This window comes from Grus americana, chromosome 3, assembly GCF_028858705.1.
Source record: "Grus americana isolate bGruAme1 chromosome 3, bGruAme1.mat, whole genome shotgun sequence".
Lineage (NCBI taxonomy): Eukaryota > Metazoa > Chordata > Aves > Gruiformes > Gruidae > Grus > Grus americana.
This window is the reverse complement of record NC_072854.1, coordinates 48,754,553-48,774,233: the sequence shown is the minus strand read 5'-3', so window position 1 is coordinate 48,774,233 and position 19,681 is coordinate 48,754,553. Positions and strand designations below refer to the sequence as shown.

The 19,681-nt window shown below is 42.2% G+C and overlaps 1 protein-coding gene across 2 annotated transcripts in view; it reads left to right on the top strand.

Moving 5' to 3' along the window:
* PREP (prolyl endopeptidase) overlaps window positions 1-19,681 on the top strand; it is a 113,133-nt gene that overhangs the window by 79,316 nt on the left and 14,136 nt on the right. For both annotated transcript variants that reach the window (XM_054820662.1, XM_054820664.1), the window contains exon 11: window positions 13,479-13,615. In XM_054820662.1, the coding sequence (XP_054676637.1) occupies window positions 13,479-13,615 (137 nt within the window). The remainder of the gene's footprint in view (window positions 1-13,478; window positions 13,616-19,681) is intronic.

The following is a 19,681-nucleotide window of genomic DNA, read 5'->3' as shown; positions in this document are numbered from 1 at the left end:
AGTAAGAGTTATATACACAGGTATATCTGTCTGCCACGGCATGGTTTTTATATTCGAGCAGATTTGCAGAACAATAGTAATTATAGTTGTTTACTTGTTAGTGAAGCCCATGCTACTTGAGAATAAAATACTGTGCACTCTGTTTACAGATGTTTACACATTTGTAATATATATATGGGCAAGTTTTAAAATATTTTCTTTTTTGTTTTAATTCTAACATTTACATTTTTAATATTTACAAATTTAAACCATATTATGAAATTTAACTAGTACAAATTTTCAGTGCAAGCAGTGGATTTTTGAATGTGTATCTGTTCTCACCAGTTTTTCCTGTAGATTTTATTATATATGTGAACTCCCTGGATGGCCTTCACATCTCTCAGTCAATCATGGTTTTGTGAAAGGTAGAAGGCAGTGAGAAGGGGAGGCATGTGTTCTCTCTCAGTCCCTTTGTCTTCTCTGCTTCTACTTTTGAAGCCTCTCTTCTTGAAATCATATAAAACATGGGTAAAAGCAATCTCAAAATATCATCTAATACATTGCAGTCCCAAGAGGTAGGATACTGGCTTTTCCTGCAAGAAGAGAGGAACCAGCTGTTACTGTCCAGGAGGTGATGTTGCAGTTGTGAACAGAAAAACCTGTGGCAGAGCTGCTGTAATAACCAAGGGACAGAAAAACGGGGAAAGGGAAGAGCTGCGCTGCCTTATTGTGGTTGGAGGTGGCAGCGTGGTCAGGTACCCATGTCCCAGAGCTGGCCATCGTGGCTACCAAGGCTAGAGCATGCTGATCTGTCCTGGGCTCCGTGGCAGGTCACTTCTGCCTGTACCGTTCCTGACTGGCTTTTTTCTGCCTTGTGCTTAAAAGCCTTCAGTCTCCCTAGGCAATCTGTCCGTGTCTCACTGTATTTAGTGTTCAAAAGCTGTTGCAGGAAGGCAGGGAGTGAGGTGTCCGCCACAAGATCTCACCTAAATTCCCTTGCTGCAGTTGAAATGCATTGCTTTGTGTCCCTCACAGACATGGAAGACAGCTAATTCTCTTTCTAGTTACAGCAAACTTCTGCATAGACTGTCACCATGTGTCCCTACATTATTTTTTTTCTTTAGACTGAAAAAACCTGCTTGCACTCTGTTCATTTTCTCTAGCGGATTGTATTTTCTGGGCCTCCTATCACTCCTCTTTCTTTCCCCGGAATCTCTTTAGATGGGCAACATATGATGTGCCATGGTTTAAACTGAACACAACACTCTAGCTGAGGCTTTGCAAATGTTGAACACAGCAGAAAGCATTACTTCATACGTCTTGTGAGTGAGACTTTGGCTTATATGTCCCGGGGTAGAGTTTGCCTTTTCCCTAACAAGGAAACACTTTGTTCAACTTCAGTTTGTTGTGTACTATAACTCCAAGATATTTTTCTGAATTATTTTTTTCTGTCAGTTGTTCCCTATCCTGTAGGTGACTGTACCTGTCAGAGAATATGTTGCATTTCTGGCCTTACTGGGTTTCATTTTACTTTTTCAAGCAGTTTTGCCTTCTGTTTGTTGCTCCTTCCAAAAAGCACTCCCTTGTCCCCTCTTTTCTGCAGCGTCTCAGTGTTTCCTGCTAGCAATTAAGCTTCCCCACAGCTCCATATTCCGTTTAAATACTTTACAGTGGATGCATCTCTCATTCTGAATGGTGTCCCTGTAGGCTACCAGGGAACTGGGGTGTTTTCAGAACAGAAACGGCTCTGGCAGAGCTGGGAGGTTTGTGTTTCAGAGCTGCAAGCCTCTAAGCACACACAAGTTGGTAACTAGTTTATACAGTCATTTATTAGGCTTGGCATGCAACTGATACACAGAGATTTAAGGTAGTACAGCAGCCTGTAGAGAACAAAATAGAAGGTTGTTATTCCTTTATTCACTTGTGTTATCGCAGCACTTGGGAGTGTTAGTCATGGACCACGTTCACCAGTGTGCTGGATAGCACACAAATGCAGGCCATTGCAGGGCCCTTGGCAACCACGGCTTGAAAGCAGGACAGAGGAATAAATTGTGTTTGGAAGATTAATAATGATAACTATGCATGAACTACATACAGCAGACAAAAACAAATTAGAACTGGTAATATTTAAAACTAATGAAAAATGCAGATAAACTTCTCATATATAAATATGTGTGTGTGCATATATATATATATATCTATCACTGCAGCCCAATAAAATTATTCTTGCTGTCTTCACCCAGGGCCAAAACTGCTTGCTGGGTTAGGATATTTTTTGTTGTTGTTGTTAATTAACATTCATCACTATGGTGGAAAACAGATTAATAGAGTTGGGAGTGGTGAATATTAATGGAAAATAGCAATTTCAAATGTTGGTGAGATCTTACATAGACTTGCTTCAGACTTAGTCTGACTAAGTTGTTCAGAACCTAGGAGCCTCTGCAAAGGAAATGAGGCTGTGTGGCCACTGCAGCCTCTGCAATTGAAAGGAAAAAACAAATGATAGTATATCTTACAAACTAAAGCTATGACACTTGCTTTCACTCCAAATATGATTACCTTAGAAAAGGATGCATATTAAACACGATGGTCATGTAAATAGTTAGGAGCAGTTCAGTTTGTACTGAGAAAATAATTTTTACTGAATAGAAATGAGAGGTTTTTGGAGAACCTCTCAAAGGTTTATCTTCTATCAGTGTTCTGTGGCAGTCAAACCTCTTAGTAATATGTTGGTGTTGCTGGGTGCTTTCAACAGCATAGTCTCCATCTGTACCAAACATGGAAAAAATTTGCACTAATGACATGTAAGGCAGAGCTAAAAATGCTTTTTAGTCAACAGCTTTTTATCTAGACAGGTTTGGTCTTGTGGGGTTTTTTTCTGAAATTGTCCTTTACTAGTGAAGAGATAGGACAAATTAAACACATACTGCTTCAATGAGTAGCCAGAGAAGCAGTTGTCAGCTTGTGTATGTGGAACACTCATGAGTGGGATCGTTCAGAAGACTTCTCTCATATCCACCTTCAGTCCAAGATCAGAAGTAGTAAAAATTTAAAAATCAGGAAATCTTCAGGCATTCCAAAAGAATGTTTTTCTCCAAGGAAAAGGAAGGGAGGTAGCAGTTCAGTTTCCACCCAGAAACAGTTCAGGCACTAATTATGTGAGTTTTTTCTGTGGGCTTTTGTCTGCCTATGATCCAGTACAAATTCATCAGTGCACAATTTTATTAAGGGTAATCTAGTTTGCATCTTCATTTAGCAGTTGATTTGATTTTATCAACACTGCCCAGAGGTACTGATAGAATATCATCTTTCCTTAGATTAATTATGTCTGCTCTGTCCTTCAGACATCTCCCAGGAAATTTATGGGACAAGGGAAGCCGCCTAGAAATATCATTATTATTCATAGTAACTAGTTTTTCAGCTGAGTAGATGAACGATATCAAGAAATAGATGATTTCCTTAGTTCTGGCTTGCTGTACTCACAGATAGGGAAAAATTGATAAATAAATTCTCTCTGACAGCTCCCTGAACTGCTTGCTTTTCAGCCAATTTGTTAATTATTTTTGAAAGTAATAGTGCACAGTGATCACTGCTAACGGCTGAAAATAGACAAGATGCAGAAAAGCTTCAAAGCATGATGGTAGAATGCCTGAAATCAGGGAATCTTTTACCAATAGGAGCATCCCTGACTTTTCCCTTCCACTTATTGGTGGTTTTTGAGTGCTAGCACTCACTGTAGTTGACTTAAGATGGTTAGACATTTGAGCTGTTGAGTGTGACTGTTAGCAGTTAAATTCCTTATGACTGATACAAGTTTGTTGAATTTCACTGTCTTGTTCACATTTTGCCCAAGAAAGAAAAGATTGCTGCAAGCTGTCCTTAGTCTTATGGCTTTAAAAAACAAAAGGCGTTCCAACAGTATTACAGGGACTCATCAGCACACTTCATGGTGTCCTTGTTGAGTGCCTTAAAGTCTTGCTATGACATCTGTCTGGAAATAACATCACCAAGTGAAATTTTTGCTGGGTTGCTTTATACTAGTTTTGTTTTATTTTTTTCCCTAAGTATTGTTACAACAGTGTCACAAAAACTCATTTTCATCATTCTCTTCTACTTCCTGCTACTCACTGGGTGATTTTTCTTCATCATGTAATGAGTACTGCAAGTCTGAAAACAATAGATGAGCCTGAAGTACTGTCTTCACAGCAAGGAGGTAATCACCAGGACACAACTGTTGAAATCAATAGCATCTGATCCGTAGAATTATTTTCTTCTAAGCTAGCACCCCAGATATTTTCTAGGACTTTAGTTTATCCTTGACTATTCTCAAGGTTTTGGGGTTTTTTTTCTTTGCTGTTTTGTTGTTTTTTCAATCATGAAGGGGCACAAATGGGTAACTTCAAATTTAAGCTTAAATCTCAGAAATTAAATTATTTGTAGCTATAATTTGAGTGAGAAACCTCACATGGAAGTACTTCACAATACTTATAAGTGACCTGTTTATTTCAGTGAGTTCTTCAGGGTAAATATTCACAGGATAAGTGATCTGGGACTGATTTTGAAACACGCATTGTCCGGTGTAGATGATCTCTGCTTCTTTTCTAACCAAAGAGTAGGAATGAAGAGTATCGGCTATTTTTTTCAATATTGTACTAGCCACATACAGAATTTTTGTAGGTGTTTAGTGATTTATAGCGCCTCTGGTTTTGGGTAGACAACTAGACATCTATAAACAGGATATGATTCTCTAAGGAAGAGAAAGCAGAGTGCTCTGAAGTTGTCCAGCTATTGAAAGTCATAAATAAAGCTTCTTGGCAATGTGAGTGGAATGTGTGGGTCCTGTTGGGGCTTTGACACAAGCTGGGCACTTGACATCACCAGTGTCAAGATGGAATTTGTTCTGCACAAGAATTTTTGGATACTGGTTTACACGTGAGGATTGAGCACCCTGAACAGTGTAGATGCCCCTGCATTAGGGAGAAAAACCAACAGGGATCTTGTCATCTTTTTGAAGCTTGTACAAGGTCAACAGCGGGGCTGTGTTGAGATAACCAAGCAAGTTTTGAGCAAGATGGAGTCAGAAACAGAAAAGCTGAATTAACCAGTAACTGTTTGAGTGAATATATCTCTTTCTCAGCATGTTGAATTAGATGTGTGCACCTACCACAGTGTAAATAAGAATAGTTATTGTGGAGTAGCTTGCATAAGGTCAGTTCTCCCCCTTGCTTACCCCATGGTAAGTTGTCTCTACATTTTTATTCTTACTGTGTTTCTCGTTACAACTTGAACTGATTTCCAGCATGGTGAAGATGAGTAGTGTTTGCTTTCTAATGCCTACACACTATTACAGTGAGTTGTCTCCTGTCAGAGCAGTTTTCTCAGTGAGGTAAAGCTTGATTTAATGAAAGAAATAGCACTAGCCAGCAGCTGTTACTTATGTTTTTATTTATAACAGCGTGCTACTTCTGTTGAGTCAGCCCTTTGCTTATCTCATGCTATACTACTCCATAGTAAGATATTTCTTGAATGTGTAAGCACAGAGGTAATTCAAGAAAGAGAATGTAACTTTGTCCCTGGGACTTTTTTCTGTTTAACATGACTACAATGTATGTTTAACTCAAAAGGTAAATGCTACCTATCTGATATCTATCTGTCTGTACACTAAGTTTTCTTTAAGGCAAGTTGATGAATGAAAAGGAGTAACTGTACATGACAGATGCTAATTATTCTGTTGCAGGAAGCTCTGAGATCCCTATGAAGGGTCAGAGGATAAACATTTAGAGAAGAGGCAAGAAGTCTGTCAGGGTGCAAAAATGGAGTGGAGGGGTCTCATTGGATCCAATTTACCACTAAGGCTTTATTTTATGTAAAGAGAAGGCTGCCATTTAACTAATCTAGAAAACTGTGATTTAAAAGCAATTTCTGCCATGCCGGTCCTGCAGAATTTCTGAATTTTCAGCTGTATTTTTCTCTTGCTTTCCCCGTCCTCCTCCCACCACCCTGTGAGATACCTCCCTGCAGTCATTTGCAGCTGGGCAGCTGAACTATCTAAGCCCCCCTTGGTGCAGCTTGAGGCCATTTCCTCTTGTCCTATCCCTTGTTACCTGGAAAAAGAGACCAACACCCACCTGGCTACAACTTCCTTTCAGGTAGTTGTAAAGAGCAATAAGGTCTCCCCTCAGCCTCCTTTTCTCCAGGCTAAACAACCCCAGTTCCCTCAGCCGCTCCTCATAAGACTTGTGCTGCAGACCCTTCACCACCTTCGTTGCTCCTCTCTGGACACACTCCAGCACCTCAATGTCTTTCCTGTAGTGAGGGGCCCAAAACTGAACACAGTACTTTTCTTCTAAAAGGTTTCTTGATTTTTTATCATAGCACTTTTGCAAAGGTCTGTAGTGGGTGTTCTTCTTTCTGGGTTTTACCTGCATGAATTTTTACTATACTGAGTTACTTTGCCCCCTGTCCAGTTCTGTATTAAACAAGCTTTGTAACCCCCACAGAATTGCTTTGAAGCCAATTTAAGAGACTTAAAGAAGACTGAAGAAGCTTCCCCTCCAAAGAAAGGAAACTTCAGATCCCGTGGATTTGTGTAGTGATAATAGTTCTCTGTTACTTCTCCTGACTTCTGGTTCATCCTGTTTGTGGGAGTACAAAAACTGGTGGTTAGCAAGAGCTGCTCTTATAGGTGGCCATTGGCTCACTGCCAGAGCTGTCCATGGGTCCGCTGGTGGTCTTAGACTTTGGTCCGTGCCACTGCTGCAATAAATAAGGCTTGTGATGTGCTATGTAGTCTTTAGTCCCAGGCTGGTATCAGGTTTTATATAAGGTCAGAGGCAATGAGGGATTGCACAGACTGTGGGGAAGTGGTGTGCAAGACAGTGCGTGATTCTGTTTGAATCATAGAATCATGGAATGGTTTGGGTTGGAAGGGACCTCAAAGACCATATAGTTCCAACCCCCCTGCTGCGGGCAGGGACACCCTCCACTAGACCAGGTTGCCCAAAGCCCCATCCAGCCTGGCCTTAAACACTTCCAGGGAGGGGGCCTCCACAACCTCTCTGGGCAACCTGTTCCAGTGCCTCATCACCCTCACAGTAAAGAATTCCTTCCTAGTACCTAATCTAAATCTACCCTCCTTCAGCTTAAAGCCATTACCCCTTGTCCTGTCACTACACTCCCTGATAAACAGTCCCTCACCATCTTTCCTGTAGGCCCCTTCAGGTACTGGAAGGCTGCTATAAGGTCTTCCTGGAGCCTTCTTTTCTCCAGGCTGAACAATCCTGACTCTCTCAGCCTGTCCTCATAGCAGAGGTGCTCCAGCCCTCTGATCATCTTTGTGGCCCTCCTCTGGACTCCCTCCAACAGCTCCATGTCTTTCCTTTACCGGGGCCCCCAGAGCTGGATGCAGTACTCTGGGTAAGATCTCACCAGAGTGGAGTAGAGGAGGAGAATCACCTCCCTCGACCTTCTGGTCACGCTGCTTTTGATGCAGCCCAGGGTACAGTTGGCTTTCTGTGCTGCAAGCACACATTGCTGTCTTACACTGAGGTTCTCATCAACCAACACCCCCAAGTCCCTCTCCTCAGGGCTGCTCTCAATCCATTCTCCACCCAGCCTGAAGTTGTGCTTGGGATTGCCCCAGCCCACGTGCAGGACCTTGCACTTGGCCTTGTTGAACTTCATGAAGTTCGCATGGGCCCACCTCTCCAGCCTGTCAAGGTCCCTCTGGATGGCATCCCTTCCCTCCAGCGTGTCGACCACACCACACAGCTTGGTGTCGTCAGCAAACTTGCTGAGGGTGCAATCGATGAGGCTTCTGCCCTGGCATCTCAAGGAGAGGACTTCTCCCTGCCTACCAGTGCTGAAGTTTTCAGACTTGCTGGTGTGAAGCCAGGGTCTTTGTGACTTGCCTTCCTGAAGTGCTGAGTACCGGCTTGTCAGTGGTAGGTGTTGCTGTGTAGCATTGTTCAGCCTCAGGCGCCTTTCCCTCTGTACCTAAATACAGGTTTGAACACCCTGATGCCACCATCTGTGTAAGACGGTAAACTCCAGGGACTACTCCCTTAAGTTTACTCTTCCAGTCGTCTTTCAAAGATAGTTGTGGGGGATTTTTAAACTGGTGAGCCTTTCACAAAGCATTTGTGATGTTTGGGAAAACATGAGCGACGTTAAGTAATTTACTATGAATTCCTTATGCTTTTCTTCCCCGAACCTCAAAACACAAATGTTGGTGTAAGTGTGATGAGATTCACGCTTAATGAAGTTTCACTTTATGTGCAACTGGATGCTTGAAAGGCAGTTCCAGGAAATAAAAACTGAAGTAGTCGTTTGCTTTGATCGACTGCTCAGCACAGCCGTGGGTGCTTCACCTGTGCTCGTACCTGTGTCTGCTGGCACTCGACAGGACACGGTGCTTCTCTAGCCCTGCCTGTAACGTTGTGGTGGCCACTAGTGGAATCACAGCAGCCGTGGGTGAGGGCAGCCATTCTTACCTAGAAGCAGAAAACACTTGCTAAATTTCACAAGACTGCTACATCCGGTATTTGTTTCAAATGAAGAGGAATTATCTCAGTAAAACTACTATAGAAGACATTGGAACAAACCTCATTTTAAAGGCATTGTCTTGGTGTTATTAAATCTAAATTATTGAACACGCATTTGTAATCGGGAGTACTGCAGCATGATTTATATGGCTTTTCAGTTACGTTTTGCAAAATTCTTTGGCATTTTGCACAATGGATGTCAATCTAATGACAAATGTAACTCTTACCTGGTTTTGATCAAGCACACAAAGACATGGAAAGAATTGATAACTCTGGTATGTAGTACCTAATCTCAAAAGAGTGGTTGAGAGCAACATTTTTAGAATCACTAGTGGCTTTCTAAGAATAATTAGCCTACTGCGGCTTAGGGTATGTTTTCAAGTCCCAGAAGTCAAAGTTTCTTTTCATATGTAAAATTCATATATTATCTGCAGGAAATAATTAGAAATCATTCTTTCTGAAAAGCCAAACTAATCACTTTTTAATTGGATTTTAATTCTCTTTGCCATTAATGAATGAGTCAGAAAAGTTACAAAAGATTTCTAGACATTCAGATATTGTTCACAACCTAAAAATATATGCCTTAGACCTGTTTGGATAAGATTTTTTTTTTTTAATCTATGTTTTGCAGCAGTATTTCAAAACCTGTGTTGAATTTTACCTTTATAAGGTTAATTTTAAATCCATACAAGTTTGGGATGGGTTTTTGCTTAGAAGGATTTTTGGTTTTGTAAAAGGAGATTTCAGGTGCACGTGCACTTTTTTCCTGAACAATTGTAATTGCATACATCTTTTAATCTCTCCAGTATATAAACAGAGAAAACATTTCTGAAAGGGAGGAAAGTGAAACTGAATACTCACAAATTGCTGAGTTTTTTAATTTTTAAAAATGGAAGTTTCTATTCAGTTTCAGTAGTTTTAGGTATTTTTAATTATGTGCACAGTGTGAGTATTCAGGCAGATTAGTTTTATTTCTTTATTTGTTGTGATGATTGGATCGCTTCCTTTAATATTCAAAGATATTGATTTCATATTTACTCACAAGTGCATAGTGGATGATTGCCCAGACTATTTTTAGTTCTGTGTGTAAGTCTCAGTGTCTGGCTATATTATCTCTACAGACAAATGAAAGAAAAACTTTGTCTTCAACCTCTCTCTTTCAGATCCTCTTAGCTTTTCAAAAGCTAAAATACTTAGGTTTGCCTCCTGGTGACTTGAGGGTAGAGAGGATGCTTCTTATCACTGCAGAGGCCAAAGTGGATAAACTTAGAGTCTTTCTGAATTTAGGTCTGTGTCTACAGTGCTGGCTGATTGTTCCCCTCTTCCCCAAGTGAAGATTCACCTAACATAAGTACCGCACATTTAAAGCAAATAATAACTAGGAGATCAGAGACCTCCCCAGGACTGAATGTATAGGATTTTTCTATTCTACTTAACTCCTAAGTCAATTTACAAATCCTGTCACGCAGCCATTAACTGTATTGACTTGTAAAACTTACTCTGTAAACTCTCTTGGGAGTTTTCTTTTTCAGGTGAAAATGGAATGTAAATTGCTTTCAAGTGCTAAGGTTTAGAATAAAAATTAAAACAAAACAAAACAAAAAAACCCACCCAACCACCAACACTGTATAAATATATAAGTATGCACTAAAGAAGAATGACTAAGATTATGTAGCTTATATAGCTTAATCTTCACATAGTTTATAGTAATGAGTAATTGTGTGAACAGTGTTGTTTTCTCCCTGGGTCATAATAAGAAGAATAGGTGCTATAAATTTATGCCTCAGGTTCCAGCATCTGAATTGAAAGTGATTCTTTCTGGCACTGAGACCCCTCTGCCGTGTGACAGATAGGGACATTAGTGTGAGCTGAAGTTAGCTACTACTATTTCAGGGCTGCTGTACCGCTCCAGCGGTATGCTCCTAGAATAGTACGAGGGGTTGCATGCAGCAGGAGTGCCCTGTCAAGCACACAGCATTGCTGGTGCATTCCTAGAGGCCAAAAATATTTATTTATAGCATGTCCCTCCTCGAATGATGAGTTTCATCATTCATAACAATGCCTGAAGCGTTGTCCCCAATCCTCTTCCCTCCAAAATCACTTTGCTAATTTGTCCTCTTATGTGTGCTGTAGTGACATGAGAGTATTTGAAAATATATGAGCAGTGAGTAATATAATGTGGCCGGTACAAGTGGATCGCTCCTAGCTGCGATAAAGCAGAAAACAGTAGTATCCTTTTATGAGCATTTACTCCTGTAAAAGCTGACAGCTTCTAAAATTAGGCATGAAATACCCTGATGGGAAATTCTTCTTTTTAGGGCTTGCCCTTTCCAGTTTACCTTAATCTTTGAGATAGAAGCACGTCCCTTTATTGGTTACATGAATAAACCATTGGACTTGCTTCAGAGATAACACCTGATTTAAAGGTGAGATTGAATCACTTGTTGAAAATAGTCTATTTGGAGAAGCTTAAATAGCTTCACATATCTCGGTGTCTCACTGAATTGATTTCCACCCCCCTCCCTTGTTCATCTTGGGGGGAGAGGTAATCATTATTTTAGCAAAGATAGGAGTGAAAACTCTTAAATTACAAATGTCACCTTGACGTGCATCTTTTCTTTTGTGTTGAGTTTTCATTTAATGGTATGTTATTTAATCTTAATTGATGATGATGATAAAAACTCTCCCGAAGTCAGTTTTCAGAGAGTTTTGTTGTTTTGTTTTTTTTAAAAAGGCCCCTTGTGCAGAAAGAAGCAGGAAAATTAGCAGCTTTCGTTAATCATCAGGAAAGGACTGTCCATCAGTCAGTTGCTGGAACCATAGGAGGGCTAGGTGCTCACTTCGTGTGAATTGCCAGCAGCAACTGGACTTGGTGGATAACGTTTTAGAGAGGAGTCTGTCTGGAACTCCTCATCACTACCCTCAGCGGTTTTCCTGTCCATCAGATATTTTGTTTGTTTATCGTGTTCAGCTAAATACTTAAATGAAAATCCTTTGTAATCTGCCACAGTGAGTTCTGATGAGCGCTTTGTCAGTAAAGATTTACTTGTGGCAGTAGTTGGAAACAGTGATTTCATCTGTGTAAAGTGCCTTCAGGGCTTTTGTTATGAATTTTTCCATCTGCCGGGAACTGTGAAATACTGGATTTTATCTGGAATATGTCTACAGGTTTTGGTGAAGCCTTCAGAGGTAGATGTGATTTCATTTGAAATTTCTCACATTTCCTTAGCCATGGTAAAACTAAAATTAAATGTGATTTTTATTTTTTTGACATGCCACGTGGATTTACATGTTTCACATGACAGGCAATGCTCAGAATAAATGTGTTGCACAGGTTCATATTACCGTTGGGGTTCATTTGTTACAAAAATAGATCCTGTTGATGGTGTGCTTTATAAAGCATGGCAGGTCTATTTACTTTAAAAGCACAGAGATTGTAAACATGCAACAAAATTATAAGAATGTCACTCTTCTTTTACTACTTCTTTGTTCTAATTAGCCTAGAAGCTGCAAATAATGATGCTAAAACCAAAGCAATGAAAAGTAGTCAACCAGAACCTTAGGACAAGCAGTAAACTGCATTCACACCCACGTGTTTTGCTTGACTGTCAAAATAAGACATACTGGATCCTAAATTAGAGTATGCAGGCAGATACATGCATCAAAACAACAAGTTATAAGTACTGTGTTAAGCAATTTCAGTTTGCTTTTGTACATGGAATTTAGCTTTTAATTTCACACGGTGCTGTGGCAGTAATAGAAAGAGGTATGAAAGCATGTGCTATGGGGATACTGGGTGTTTTGGGAGCTGATTTCCTGAAAGCCAGTGGGTAGGTCAGATCTCCTGCTGTATGGGTTTGGGGGTTCTGCAGTGTTCCTGGTTCTAGCTGCTAGATGATGCCTGAAAATACACCAAGTGGTACAAAAGTTTCTGTCATGGTTTTTGTTACAAATCTGATGAGGTGAAGTGGTCATTGATGAACCTGGAAAGACTGGACAATGCTTAGCCCACTTCTGCTGGATACAGACTTACTTTGGTGAATTCATGCTGCGTGTACAAGTGTTTAGTAGTTAGCTTTTTCCGTTTTCACAAGGCTTAGAAAGAAACAGCATCTTCAGTTATTGGAAGTTTATTCTTTTGACTTGAGTCTGGTATGTGGAATGACTCCACTGATAAATATTGTTAATGCCAATGTATTGATACTAAAACTAAAATACGGCGACTTTTTTAATGTCTTTAGCCTTCTGCTTGTGGTTAATGTTTTTACAAGCAAAGACTGCTGCATCAAGTAAAATAAAAGAATTCTGTCAAGTAAAATAAAAGAATTCTCTGTGATTTCAGCGGTACAAGACCAGATCTTCAGAGAGTTTTACATATTTATTTGGGACAAACATAGCTCTCTGTTATCCAAAACAATGTTTAGTGGGGTCTTGCTAAGTCACTACCCTATCATGTGTTTTTCTTCTCTATTGTTCTCTAGTGTCTGAAATTTTGAATTTATAAAAAGGAAACATATTTTGAAGTTATAATTTTAGATTGGAAATCTGGTTTTAGTTCTGTTCATTCTTCTTGCCAGCTCAGTCTTTGCTGCTTTAATATATGACGGACCATGCAGTTCTTACATTTTCACAATGCCAGTCTTTCCTTGCAGACAATTGTATTGGTTTTGTAGCATTTTCTTAAACCCCCTTGTATGTAGAATTGATGGATAGGATATACAAAAATGATATTGTCATACCCTTTGTATTGTCTCATTTTGATATGTTATCCAGAGCTATTACGCAACCAAGCAGGTGATCATCCTTACTGAACCCAACCTGGGCAACTGGTGCAGGTTGCTTGAAAAGTTTTACCACTGTACACCATGAAAGTGATTGCCTCTGATTCTTGTTAACAGCAGATGTAGAGGGTTACAACAATAACAACATTTCTGATTTCTTTTTCTCTTGTCTTAGGTTTTCTACCCTAGCAAAGATGGTACTAAGATCCCAATGTTTATTATTCACAAGAAAGGAATTAAATTGGATGGTTCTCATCCTGCCTTCTTATATGGATATGGAGGCTTCAACATATCAATTACACCAAGCTACAGGTAAGCAGGGTAATTTATACCTTCTTCTGAAGTATCTGGTATTATCAGTTGTCACAGACTGAGGGCAGGGTGGACTATGGATCTGACAGAATAATGCATTCCAGGTCCCCGAGATGCAAGATGGGGGCCATAAGGACTGCACATCGGTGTCCAGGCATCATTTGTCTGCTTTGTTAGTTCTGAATTCCAGGGATTTGCCCAGGGTCACAGAAGAAATCCATGTCAGAGCAGAGGAGTCCTGTGCTCTTCTGAGGTATACAGCAGGCACCCTGCTGAACTGATAACATGGAAAGTTTTCTTTCTTCCAAGTTATACAATTACCTATGTCTGAATATTATAGAAAATTGAATGTGTGCTTAAATTAAATAATTAAAATTTAGCTCTATTTTCACACTGTACTTCTGAGGAGATTACATCAGAAGCAAAATTCTACTGTGTTCCCATATAATCAGGAAAGAGGAAAGATGATTCTGCCTTGAAATGCACATGATATAGGCTCTGCATATGCAAAGCAACGCACTGTAAACCAAAACTGTTGTTTGCACAACAGGATTTGTAGCCCTCAAAAGCCATAAGCTTTATTGAATAGATGATCTTTTTAAAGAAAAGGCTTATTTCCTCAGCAAGGGAATTTGAATAGACTTACCAAGAGGCAGTGATTGTCTGTAAGAAATGCTTCTAGGCGAGGCAGACGAAAACAGAAATGCAAAAGACTGAACGGAGAGCAGTTTTTTCAGAGAGTGGAAGAGCAGCTCACCAACACAAGAATAATCTATTATGAAACCATCCTATTAAGTTTAGGTGTTACCAGTCTTGCTTTTGAGATAGCACATTTCAAGAAATCCTTTGTAGCACTCGCTTTTCCAGGTCACTGTGATTGTATTTCTGAATAACATTTATAGTTTCTTGTCCTTTCTAGCAAATACCTTGTCTAACAGTGGACCTCCCATCTTGTGTTCTGTGATTATTTGAAAATTTTGTATCTGCTTTGTAAAGCTACATTTTTAATTTTGTGCGGGTTTTGAGAGACAATTATATAACCAGAATAGTTTTTAAATTCCTTTTTAGATTAGGCTTAAGCACTGATTTATTACAGTTTATTGTAGATGCTGAAAACTGTGATAAAACTTATCATGTTTTCTTTTTTAAAGTAAATATTATGTATCTGTTGGTGTAAGATAAAATTTTATGTACTGCAGAGCTGACACGAGCTGGCTGCTGGCAAAAGCAGACGGTATCTCACAGTGCCTCCTTCCACCTCCCATCCATTGGCATTGGCCCTTGTGCTTGCTGTAACATTTGCTAAGCTGATTTACCTCACAAGAATGGCAGAAAACTATCCCAACAAGACAGAGTGGGTGGTTTTCTGCCATTTTGGCAAGTTAAAAATTGACTCTCCTAGGAGTCCAGCAAACAGCAGCAGGAAGGTGCAGCTGACAGTCAGAAGAGAGGAAGATGAGAGGTGGGAGCAGTGACCTATATCTTCCTGAACCCTATGAAACCTTCATTATACAGTTCATAAAATAAGAATATGAATCTGTAACAATCCCTTAAAAGTAAACGCACAGAGAACTATCAGTCACCTCCAGATCAAAATACATTATCCCACTGACAACGTAAATAAAATACAATTGGCCACACCTCCCTCCCCATTTTCTCCCTGTAATATCAACTTATCCCTTCTCAGCCTTTCTCTTTCTAAAAGAACAATAAGGAAAGCCATAGTCTTCAAATGCACCTTTATGGTTAATAACCCGAGAACTGAGTACTCGGTGAGGAAGTGTGTTCCAAAAGTAGGCAGGCAAGATCAGGGAAAGGAAATTGTAATAGAGAATTTATGCCAGAATGGCAGGACATCCAGTTCCGCCTTCACCTGGCAGATTCAAGTGATGTTTGAGTACATTCTTGTTACTGTGCACTGCAGTAATCCACAAGGAGTTCCCAGGTCCAAGTGCTGGTCCAGCCACAGCCCAATACCATGATTTGGTCATTTTTTCTGTAGATGACCACAGACATAAGTGCTAGAAAGCAGCCACAGGATGGTCAGGGCTGAGGCTTGCCACATAGTTCACTTCATCCTGAGCTGAGACATGGTGTGTTGGGTTTGCATGGCAAGGTTTTGGTAGCCAGGGGGGCTACAGGGGTGGCTTCTGTGAGAAGTTGCTAGAAGCTTCCCCTGTGTCTGATAGAGCCAATGCCAGGTGGCTCTAAGACGGGCCCGCCGCTGGCCAAGGCCAAGCCAATCAGCGCCTCTGTGATAACATATTTAAGAAGGAAAAAAAACAGTTAGAGAGAGCTTTTGCAGCCGGAGAGAGGAGTGAGAAGATGTAAGAAACTCTGCAGATACCAAGGTCAGTGCAGAAGGAGGGGGAGGAGGTGCTCCAGGCGCCGGAGCAGAGATCCCCCTGCAGCCCGTGGTGAAGGCCATGGTGAAGCAGGCTGTCCCCCTGCAGCCCATGGAGGAAGGATGAGGGGGTGTAGAAATTCTACCTGCAGCCCGTGGAGGACCCCACACCAGAGCAGGTGGAGGCACCTGAAGGAGGCGGTGGCCCTGTGGGAAGCTTGTGCTGGAGCAAGCTCCTGGCAGGACCTGTGGAGAGAGGAGCCCATGCCAGAGCAGGTTTGCTGGCAGGACTTGTGACCTCATGGGGGACCCACGCTGGAGCAGTCTGCTCCTGAAGGTCTGCACTCCGTGGGGGAGACCCACACTGGAGCAGTTTGTTGAAGGACTGTAGCCTGTGGGAAGGACTCATGTTGGAGAAGTTCATGAAGGACTGTCTCCCGTGAGAGGGACTCCATGTTGGAGCAGTGGAATGATGAGAGGAGTCCTCCCCCTGGGGAGGAAGGAGCAGCAGAAACAACGTGTGATGAACTGACCGTAACCCCCATTCCTCATCCCCCTGTGCCGCTGAGGGGGGAGGAGGTTGAAGCCGGGAGTGAAGTTGAGCCTGGGAAGAAGGGAGGGGTGGGGGGAGGTGTTTTGATATTTGATTTTATTTCTCATTCCTCTACTCTGTTTTGCTTAGTAATAAATTAGATGAATTTTCTAAGTTCAGTCTGTTTTGCTCATGACAATAATTAGTGAATGATCTCTCCCTGTCCTTATCTCGACCCACAAGCCTTTCGTTATACATTTTCTCCCCTGTTTAGTGAATGAGGGGGAGTGATAGAGCAGCTCTGGTGGGTACCTGGCCCCCAGCCAGGGTCAACCCAGCACACATGACTATGGAAGAGCAACCGAGTAGTAGCCTGCTTACCTTTCACAAAATGATAGAATGGTTTGGGTTGGAAGGGACCTCAAAGATCATCTAGTTCCAACCCCCCTGCCATGGGCAGGGACACCCTCCACTAGACCAGTTTGCCCAAAGCCCCATCCAGCCTGGCCTTGAACACTTCCAGGGAGGGGGCCTTCACACTTCTCTGGGCAACCTGTTCCAGTGCCTCACCACCCTCACCATGAAGAATTCCTTCCTAGTACCTAATCTAAATCTACCCTCCTTCAGCTTAAAGCCATTACCCCTTGTCCTGTCACTGCCTGCCCTTGTAACCAGTCCCTCTCCAGCTTTCCTGCAGGCCCCTTCAGGTACTGGAAGGCTGCTATAAGGTCTTCCTGGAGCCTTCTCTTCCCTAGGCTGAACAAGCCCAACTCTCAACCTGTCTTCATAGGAGAGGTGCTCCAGCCCTCTGATCATCTTTGTGGCCCTCCTCTGGACTCCCTCCAACAGCTCCATGTCTTTCCTTTACCGGGGCCCCCAGAGCTGGATGCAGTACTCTGGGTAAGATCTCACCAGACTGGAGTAGAGGAGGAGAATCACCTCCCTCGACCTTCTGGTCACGCTGCTTTTGATGCAGCCCAGGGTACAGTTGGCTTTCTGTGCTGCAAGCACACATTGCTGTCTTACACTGAGGTTCTCATCAACCAACACCCCCAAGTCCCTCTCCTCAGGGCTGCTCTCAATCCATTCTCCACCCAGCCTGAAGTTGTGCTTGGGATTGCCCCAGCCCACGTGCAGGACCTTGCACTTGGCCTTGTTGAACTTCATGAAGTTCGCATGGGCCCACCTCTCCAGCCTGTCAAGGTCCCTCTGGATGGCATCCCTTCCCTCCAGCGTGTCGACCACACCACACAGCTTGGTGTCATTGGCAAACTTGCTGAGGGTGCACTCGATCCCACTGTCCGTGTTGCCAACAAAGGTGTCAAACAATGCCGGTCCCAGTACCAGCCCCTGAGGAACACCACTAGTCACTGGTCTCCACTTGGACATTGACCTTTAAAAAAAACCAAGTTCCTGGATAAATATTCCTGATTTTTTATTAGAACTTAAGGCTCTTATAACTTTTCACAGAGCACTTCACCTTCTCCTTTCCAGTGGTTCATTTTTATCCTGTATTTCTTCAAGCCAGTATGATGTTTTCTCACTGGTATTTTGCACCCATTAATGTGAGCCAGCTCTCTGGCTTGGGGAGCTTATTTCTGCTTAATTCAGACACTGATGTTGCTTTTCATTTTTTCTCCAACACAAAAAATGAAAATGAAGTCTTTTTTACTGAAATCAATAGAAATAAACTGTTGTGATTTAGCCCCAGCCGGCAACTAAGCCCCACGCAGCTGCTCGCTCACTCCCCCTTGGCGGGATGGGGGAGAGAATCGAAAGAGTGAAAGTGAGAAAACTTGTGGGCTGAGATAAAGACAGTTTAATAAGTAAAGCAAAAGCCGTGCATGCAAGCAAAGCAAGACAAGGAATTAATTCACCACTTTGTCAGGCAGGTGTTCAGCCATCCCCAGGAAAGCAGGGCTCCATCACATTACTTAGGAAGACAAATGCCATCAGTCGAACACCACCACCACCCCCCTCGCTCCCCGTCCTTCCTCTTCCCCCAGCCCCTTATAAGCTGAGCATGACGTCATATGGTACGGAATATCCCTTTGGTCAGTTTGGGTCGGTTGCGCTGGCTGTGTCCTCTCACAACTTCTTGTGCACCCCCAGCCATCCTGCAGGCAGGGCAGTGTGAGAAGCAGCAAAGGCCTTGGCTGTGCGTGAACACGGCTCAGCAATAACAAAAACATCTCTATATAACAAAAACTTCTCTATATTATCAACGCTGTTTCCAACACAAATCCAAAACATAGCCCCATACTAGCTACCATGAAGAAAATTAACTCTATCCCAGCTGAAACCAGGACAGAAACCAACAGGTTAGAGGATCCAGAAATGACGACGAGAATGATAGGCCAAAGTCATTAAGTCAGTTACAGTGGTTTATTTTTGAATGCAAGCATGCATCTTTTATATGCTCCTCTGGACTGAAGAGCTGCATTTGGTAGCATGTCGAGTATGGTGCCCGCTAGAGCACTGTCATTAATTATACAGCCTGCAGAGCAAGTGAAAGTGAAAGCTGATGGAACCGATACTAGTAGCTTGGCAGAGCTGCTGGGGAAACGCCATCGCAAACCCATCACTAATATCTCAGATTCGGCTAATTACCCTGCAGGAACCAACGTGTTTCCCTTCACTGTTCTGCATGTGCCCGTGTGGGTAGGGGAGAAGCAATTTCTAATGCATACTGGAATACAGCTGATTGTGAAGCAGACTGTGAAATTGCATTTCACTGCTACACGGCTTGTCGTACCAAGCTTTTAAGCAAAGAGGTGGTGCAGGGAGAAACTGTAAGCCCACAGAAAGGTCAGGCAACACAGCACTATGGGTGCAGAGTGCAAGATTACTCTTTGCGGTTACTTTAATACCACTCCCTCCTGCTCCACAAAAACCAAAAGAGCAACCAAGTCCAGTGACTCAGGACTTTTTTCCCCATCACCAGGGTGGTAGCCTGCATTTCTCCAAAGAGGAGAGCTGCAGCTGTCAGCTGTAAAACCTGACAGGGAAAGCATTCCTGCTCCTTGAAGTACAGCTCCTTGTGGTGTTCTATACGGCAAAAAAGCAACGCCTGTTTTCTGATTTTTTGTGTGTTATGCTCCTTAAGAAAAGAGCAGTAGGGTCAGGAAGGAGCTCTCCAGGGAAGGAACTATCCTGTCCTCCCTCCACTGGCTCCTTCCTGACCCTATTG